This window comes from Brassica napus, chromosome A2, assembly GCF_020379485.1.
Source record: "Brassica napus cultivar Da-Ae chromosome A2, Da-Ae, whole genome shotgun sequence".
NCBI classification, from domain to species: Eukaryota; Viridiplantae; Streptophyta; class Magnoliopsida; order Brassicales; family Brassicaceae; genus Brassica; species Brassica napus.
Genome location: NC_063435.1, coordinates 15,964,653 through 15,973,489, shown reverse-complemented (window position 1 = coordinate 15,973,489; position 8,837 = coordinate 15,964,653). Strand labels below are relative to the sequence as shown.

The following is an 8,837-nucleotide window of genomic DNA, read 5'->3' as shown; positions in this document are numbered from 1 at the left end:
CAGCAGACAAGTCTACCGGCCCAGATGGTTACACCAGTGAGTTCTTCAAAGCTATTTGGGCTATCACCGGTGGGGACTTTGTTATTGCAGTGAAGTCTTTCTTTGATAAAGGGTTTCTCCCAAAAGGGATCAACTCAACAATATTGGCGCTTATCCCCAAGAAAGTTGAAGCCATTTCAATGAAAGACTACAAACCCATCTCCTGCTGCAACGTGATCTACAAGGTTATTTCAAAAATCTTGGCTAATCGTTTGAAAAGGTTGCTCCCTTCATTCATATCTTCGAACAAATCGGCATTTGTCAAGGATAGGCTGCTTATGGAAAATATTCTATTGGCATTTGAGCTTGTTTAAAACTATCACAAGGACACTGTCTCTGCACGATGTGCGGTTAAAATAGATATTTCGAAGGCTTTTGACTCAGTATAGTGGCCCTTTCTGCTCTCTGTTCTTTCAGCAATGAACCATCCAGAGAAATTCATCATATGGATCAAGAAATGCATAGAGCTGGCCTCCTTCTCTGTTCAAATTAATGTGGAGTTACCATGGTAGTTTAATAGCAAGAGGGGACTTCGTCAACTGCTCTCTCTCTCGCCATATCTATTTGTGATATGTATGCAAGTGCTGTCTGAGCTCCTAGATAAAGCCGCAAAAGAGAAGCGTATTGGCTTCCATCCATACTGTCAAGACCTGAGCCTCACTCACCTCTGTTTCGCTGATGGTGTTCTAGTTTTCTCAGACAGAAAGAAAGCTCTATTTAAGGCATCCTGAAAGTATTTCAAGATTACGCGACAGTTTCTGCTCTGAATATCAGCCTAGAGAAGTCTACTCTCTACATGGCGGGTGTTACTCAGGATGATAGCATCGCAATCCTGGATCAGTTCCCATTTGAAACAGGTTCTCTCCCGGTCAGATATCTATGCCTTCCATTGATGTAAAAAAAATGTCACTAAATGATTATGCTCCCCTGCTTTCGAGAATAAGATCGAAGATCAGCTCCTGGACAGCTCGACACCTTTCTTTTTCTGGTAGACTGCAGCTGATTGTCTCGGTAATAGATAGCTTGACAAACTTTTGGAGGTCAGCTTTCAGGCTTCCAAACCAGTGTATTCAGGAAATCAACAGCATCTCGTCAGCCTTCCTCTGGTGAGGTCATGTTATGTCCACTCAGAAAGCTAAGATAGCTTGGTCAGATGTTTGCACACCAAAGGATGAAGGAGGGTTAGGGCTGAGATCTCTGGAGGAAGCTAACAAAGTCTCCTGTTTAAAATTGATATGGTGCATTCTCTCTGCTAGGACTGCTTTGGGGGGTCAATGGATTCACAAGTATCTTATCAGAAAAGGTTCTTTCTGGAGTGTGAAAGACACAAGCTCTTTAGGTTCTTGGATGTGGAAGAAAATTCTAAAGCTTCAACCCTTAGCCTCGCAACTTACAAAAGTTAACATCCGAAATGGTTCAGTGACATCATTCTGGAATGATCACTGGTCTTCCTTGGGTAAGCTACTTGATCTAACAGGAGAAAGAGGTTGCATTGATCTCGGTATCCCGATAAACGCCACAGTGGAAAGGGCTGTTAAGGCTTATCCATGTAGAAAACACAGAACCTCTGTCTTGATGCAAATTGAGCAGGAAATTATGGGACTACGTCGCCCCGGCCTTGTCCAGGAGGACGATATTTGTCTTTGGAAGAGGGAGAATGGTGATTTTCATCCGGTTTTCTCCACTTCTCAGACATGGCACCTCACTCGATCTCAGTCACCAAAGATTCCATGGCATAGAGGAGTTTGGTGTCCTGAAGCTACTCCTAAGTACTCTTTCATTACATGGTTTGCAATGCATAACAGATTGTCGACCGGAGACCGGATCCTCAGGTGGAACCCTCAAGCTGTTTCTTCTTGCTGGCTATGTAACTCGTCTGTAGAAACTAGAGACCACTTGTTCTTTGAGTGTTCCTATTCTGCGGAAGTCTGGAGAGGAACCACAAAAGACTTGGCCGGTCCTGGCTGTTCGAATCAATGGACTCTTCTGATTCAAAAGCTGGCGACAGGGCTGCATGGGAGAACCTTGAGCTTTTTGTTCAGATACTCGTTTCAAGCAGTGGCCTATGCTATATGGTTTGAGAGGAATGCTCTTCGAGTTGCGGAGCCTCCAAAGCCCCCTAATCTGATAATTCTCTATCTGGACAAGTTGGTTCGGAACAGAATATCATCTTTGAGAAGAACAGTGGGGAGTAAGCACGAGAAGGCCATGGCAATCTGGTTTGGGAGGAGATAAACTTCGGTTTCTTTCAAATTCCATTCTAAAATCCAAAAACTTTGTCCCTTTTGTAGATAAAAAATAACATTAGCTTGTACAAAGGTTTTTGAAGTGAATAAATTTAAAATTCTTTCAAAAAAAAAAATAGCTTCTCTTCGAATAAAATTTACAACATACAATACCATGACAGATGGTTTTACTTGCAGTACAGATTTTCAGATAGTTTTTATATTGATCAATCTGCAGAAGCTACAATATCAGAAATAAAATCCTAATATGATATTAAAATAATTGATGAGAGTAGGAAATATGTTCGTAAAGATTTAGTATTTTATAATTTTATGAGAATAAAAATGCAAAATGCAAAGATATAAATAGGGAAATTGTTTTTTAGGCCAAAAAATGATAACTATGTCCTATTAGGCTAAAAATATTTGTACCATTTTTTTCCTCTAATATCATTTAGTATTTTCCAAAATAAATCAAATAAATAGTTTTACAAACAAAAAAAATTCAAAAAATAGTAACTACTGATGAAATTACCTATTTCAATTTATTGGTATTTTTTTTAGTTTTAAAAATGTATAAATCATAATTTCATATTTTGTTCTACAAAAAGTAGAATTGACATTTTACACAGTAGAAAATGTAATCTACTTTTTCATTGAATATAATATGTTTAGAATACATGATCTACGTAAATAATAGTAATCTAAAAAAGTTTGGAAAACACATTCCATGCTTAACCTATCGCTCTAAAATCTGTAGAATCTGGAATCTACACATTACTATAAATCTAAAACCTGTAGAAATCAGAATCTACACATTGCTATAAATCTAAAACAAGTAGAAATCGATTTCAAACATGTTTACTTCGTTCTACATATAGTAGAATACAAATTCTACGGATAATGATAATCAGTTCCAAAAATATGGGAAGAGAATATTTGGACATATTCAGTTTTCTTATATTTATTAAATCGATTTTATTAAAAGAAAAAAGAAAATCGTGATTAATAAAATTAAATTTTAAATTAAAAAAAAAAACTAAAACATCGATTTGGAAACTTCTTCTCACGCGATCTTCTTCTCCCCTTTGTTCTTCAAGGAGAAGAGGAAAATGAGTTTGATTGATTAGAAATTGAGGTTTAAGAGTTCAGCTCGTGTTTGTTCGGTTCAAATCAAGTGGGAATCAAACCGGATTTAACCGATGAAAACTAGGAAATCGATTTGGAAGACTTACATGGGCACGGGATCGATCGATCCTGAAGATGCGACCGATCGAAGTGGGATCGAGCTTTTGCGATCGGCTGACCTGGGCTTTGTCGATCAGCATATGCTCCGCATATTTTTGTTGTTCTAGATATATTTCTCAAGAACAACCGATTCAGATCGAACGGTTTCTTACAGGATCGATCGACCCCTTTGAGAAAAAGAATTCGAACTTTAGGCTTTTTTTGGGGATTTTTAATAATTTTTAAAATTATTTTAGTTAAATATTATATTTTAATATTTAATAATTGTTTTATTAATTGTAATTTCAAATTTTTAATTGAAATTAAGGGCAATATTGCCATTTTGAAATTATTTAGACTAATAGGACATAAAGTATATGAGATTAGCCTAATAGGACATAGTTATCAATTTTTGGCCTAAAAAACAATTTTCCCATAAATAGAATTTACTTAGCTTTCTAAAATTCTATGGAATGTAAATTTGTAAACCGTGGTATTGAGTAGCATTTTTAACGTTAAAACCCTTCAACTAACTGTGATATGTATGCAAGTTCTGTCTGAGCTCCTAGATAAACCTCCAAACTAACTTTAATTAATGAATTAAACCTTATCAGGTCATAATTACCATTACTACTGGCAAATCTTTAGTTTGGGAGTTTCTACATTAAAGAAACATAGTTGAGACCATTAAAAATCGAAAAAGAAAAAAAAATATAATAAAATTTATCTAAAGATTTTATTATTACATTTTTATTAGATAAGATATAATTTCTATTATATTTTCTTGTTTTTTTTTATATTTTTAACCTTTTAATAATTTTATTACAGGTAAATCTCTATTACATTTTTATTAGATAAGACATAATTTTTATTATATTTTTATACATTTTTAACCTTTTAATAGTTTTATTACAGGTAAATCTTTAGATAATTTTTATTATCTTTTCTGGGTTTTTACATTTTTAATTGATACATATATGATGTTGATGTTAGAAACCTATCAAACTCATATATTTACAAAAAAAAATTAAAAGTGCTAATTTTGAAAATGTAGGTTACTAATTTTTAGATAACATTATAAAACTTTTAATTTTTTGATTTTTTTGGATTTTTAACAGTAAAACCCCTAATATAGAAACCCCTAAACTAAAAATTTACCGGTAGTAATGGTAATTATGACCTATTAGATTCATTAAATAAAGTTAGTTTGAAGTTTTTTTTGTTAAATAAATAGTTTGGAAATTTTTTCCCAAAATAAACTTAGCCAAAGGGTTTTAAAGATAAAAATCTTATTGCAGTAATAGAGACAGTTTCAAATATATATATATATATATATTCAGTTTTTTCATCTTGGGTATCTTTTAATACACTGCAATAAAATCATATATGATGAACTCCTGTGAAATTACGTATGTCATCAAAAATATGTTTGAACGTTAAACAACAAACAAAACGATTATCTCCTTTCATTTTGTCACGGCTCCCACTGCTATTTATATTAGTCTGTATCATCTTTGAACCTGCCTATTCCACCTAAAAATTTGTAGATTTTGTAAATAAAGTTTGTACTATTTATTTCCAAACTTAAAATTATAAAACAGTCAAAATTTATAAATTGTAAATAATACTCTTGATTAAATTGAGACGCTTCAGATTTGCTTCCCGGAGTTCAACATCACTTATGTTCCACGAGCGCGAAATCAGTTTTCAGATATTTTAGCTAAGACTGCTAGATCTTTCCATAGGAAGTTATATTTTATTGGTTGTTCAATTCCGGTCTGGTTACTCAGACCACCTCAAGCTTGAATAATATAATAGCTTTTGAACGTCAAAAAAAAAAAAAAAACGTGGAGACAGGGTGTAGTGTAGTGGCTAACAAACTTATAGTAGTAGTTTAGTCTTTGTACAATATTCTTTTTTATGACTCTCCTATAGAAAATTCTATAAATATCCACTAAAACGCCATAATTTATCTCCACCCTTCTCAAAGAATATAAACACACTACTACTTGAGATTTTGTTTCAGATTTTTCTGGTACACAAACAAATGGCTCCAAGAACCTCTCTTGCACTCTTCCTTTTCCTTAACCTCCTCTTCTTCACTTACACTACTGCTCAAGGCACTTGTCCTAGAAATGCCCTTCAGATCGGTGCTTGCACTAATGTGCTCAATGCAATTGACTTAACATTAGGAAACCCACCGCCACCAGTACCGCCGTGCTGCTCGCTCATTGCAGGCTTGGCTGACCTTGAGGCTGCAGTCTGTCTCTGTACCGCGCTGGACGTTAACGTTCTTGGCAACAACGTTCACCTTCCCATCGATATCAGCGTACTTTTAAATGCTTGTAGCAGATTTGCTCCACCAAGTTTCCAATGCCCGTAAGTTGAATACGTATGAGATATCTGAAGACATACCGAAAAAATAAAGGTTGAACTTGTTGCCTGTAGTCTTTTGCTTTTAAACTGGTGATTTCTTTTGTATTTGTAACTTTCTTCGATTGAATAAAATGATGAGTGTAACGTTCTCATGCAATAATGGGTTTGTGTGTGTAATCGCCATGTTCGTTGCCCTTTTACTTCATTGTTCTACCTTACCTTCGTTTGTAAAACGTTTCGTTCGAATTTGATTAATAAAAGCTTCAATCGGTGTTATTGTCTATATCGGGCTTATATGTGAATCGAAAAAAGCAAGGTAAAGTTATACGATCTCACTGAACACAACACGGTTTAGTAATTCCGTTGTAAGCATTAATTAATGGCATGTGCTTAATTTTTGGTAACAAAATGGAAACAAAATACTCCTTCTGTTTCATAAAGTTACATATTATATAGAAAAAAAATTTGTTTCAAAATGATCTATTTTCTGGATTTTCAATGCATGTTTTATTATCTAATTGCAAACTTAAAAAAATTTAATTGTACTTATTAGAGTTTTATTGACTTAAAATTATGGGAAAAAATAATCACAAAAATTATGAAAATTAATGTGTTTTATTAACATGTATAAAAAATCTAAAATATGTAACATTTTAAAACGGAGGAGAGTATCTCGAGCTTAATTGAGCTGAATACATTTTGGCTCTACTTTGATCGAACTATCTCCAAACCAAAATTGTTGTCATAAAAGGGAAGAAATATATGTAGTCGCTATTACATTACTTTAATACACTTTTATCAAACTACATAATAGTACAGTTAATATTACTATTTTCTAGATAACTACAAACTTGTTGTACTGGTACTAAAGGACGAAATCGTGATGTTATAAAAGAAATATGTATGCAAGAATTTTTTTTTTTGGCAAATGTGCATCAGTTTTGTGAAGAAATAGAACAATGGTCTCGCTCCAGTACCGTTGACGATCTAAAAAGGTTAAAAGGATATCATGGTTTGATTCTAACTCTATATCCATGTGGTATAAGAATACCAAGTTAAAAATTATGTGTCACTAAGAGCATTTTTAACTATCTTATTATATAAATTATAATTATTGATTATAAGATGATACTTGAATATTTGTTTAGAAATATAGCTAGGGCGCGAATGGAGTGTGCGATGTAACCGATGATCTCATCACTTATTTTTATGGCAAAGAATTTGATATATTCTTTAGTTTTGGGGTTCCATGGCTATCAAGGTTTGTGATTTGAGATGAGCTATGGTTTGGACTAGTTCTTGTTGAAGATTAAAAACCAGATAAAGCGAATATATGGGTTTCAAGTATCATAATATCAGGTTTCTACGGGTTTGACTGGCATTTCACTGAGGTTTCTAAGCCGGATTCGTGTCCGTGTCCTCTTCTCTAGTCTTTGATCTCTCTTTTAAAGGTCTTAAGAGTGGAACATAATGGAAACGTGATCTCTGATGAGGTTCATATGTCTATATGATAGTATTAAATGTTTCGACCTCCTTTATATTGTAGTTTCAAAGTATCAGCTCGGCATGGACCCATTGACGGTTTAGAGGGAGTGCCAACAGTGCATTTGCACAGGACCCACTCTACTTTTAACAAATTTCTTTTACTAGTTAAAGCCTTAAAATTTTGAAAACTTGTAAAAAAACCATAAAATTTAATACTATACATAAATCCTCCCAAAATATATATTTCGGCTCAGGCCCATTTTCAAAGTGAGCCGGCCCTGATGGACCGTCTCTTGAGCTCGCCATGGACCGTCTCTTGCGCTCGGCATTGGGCATGGAACTTGGTGGGCCCATTGTCGCCTTATGGGTTTCAAGGACACTCGTTCGGGTTCTCGGAACACTAATACAGGAAGTCTATTCATGAAAAGGCATGGTTTGTTTTGGAACTGTCGATGTATTATTGCTCTCGTTGAAACTTAATAATATATATTATTGACAACATACGGATATTAATTGTATGATAAGTCCGTCCATATGGCATGGATATATATAACAAATGAAAAATGAAGCCATGAATGTTTCTTCATGTGAGATTATGCTTAGACTAAATAATGATACTAGTCTGCCAATGAAATAGAATTCGTCGAAAGATAATATATGTCCATGTCGTGAACAACCTATCATGAAGGAATAAAGAACAATTATTCCATTCTAATCACTCTTACAGATTGAGATTGGTATAGTAGGTTGAGGGTGCGACGTAGCACATATATAATTTTAACGAAATTATTTATCCCTGTAATTATATAATGAAGCCAAAAAATTTAAAGTGTTAGTCTATGATAAATCATTATAAATATTTAATATAATTTTATTACATATTTATTGATAAATGAAATAAGTAAAGGCAATCATTATGAAAACTTCATGAACAAAAATATTTCAATTTAATTTTCTCTTTTTCTCTTTTGAATATTTTTTTAATCAGCCAGAATTGTATATTCTCTATTTGAACGATATTTCTCTCTTTTTTTGTCGCTCTGTGTAGACAAAAAGCAAAGTAAAAAACTAGTTCCGTTCTGGCTCTGGTTGGTGCCGGAGGTTTCCTCCTCCAACCATAATTTTCTTTCTCATTTTTCTTTCTATCCATCTGCTTAACCCTAGTCCATAAGCAAGTTTTTTATGCTTGTCGAGATTTTATATGAAGAATTGTGTGAGGTCGATGGTGACAGCAACATGCATTTTATGGCGCAGCAACAAGACTCATAGTGTGATGGATGCGGAAGGGCTGGCTTTTAGGGCTGAAGTGAGCCGTCAGATTTGGTTTTTGGTTTTTGGTTTTTAGAGATCTGGCACGTCATTCAAGTCAACGGCGCCTGAACCGGTAACATGCTTCCTCCACCATATATGTACCTTCGTCTTTGGCAGTGGGAGCTTCCGGAAGAGAGGTATGACGTCTGGTGAAAAGTGGTTCGTTCTGCATCC

General features: G+C 34.2%; 1 protein-coding gene across 1 annotated transcript; it reads left to right on the top strand.

The window, feature by feature from the left end:
• Window positions 1–4,863: 4,863 nt before the first annotated feature.
• On the top strand, window positions 4,864–6,150 carry LOC106362030 (putative lipid-binding protein AIR1). Its single transcript, XM_013801845.3, has one exon. The coding sequence runs from the start codon at window positions 5,539–5,541 to the stop codon at window positions 5,872–5,874; it is 336 nt and encodes a 111-aa protein (XP_013657299.2). The 5' UTR covers window positions 4,864–5,538; the 3' UTR covers window positions 5,875–6,150.
• The last annotated feature ends 2,687 nt before the right edge of the window (window positions 6,151–8,837 follow it).

Excerpts from the sequence above, each read along its gene's own strand:
- LOC106362030 (XM_013801845.3), top strand. The coding sequence starts at position 5,539 with ATGGCTCCAAGAACCTCTCTTGCACTCTTCCTTTTCCTTAACCTCCTC.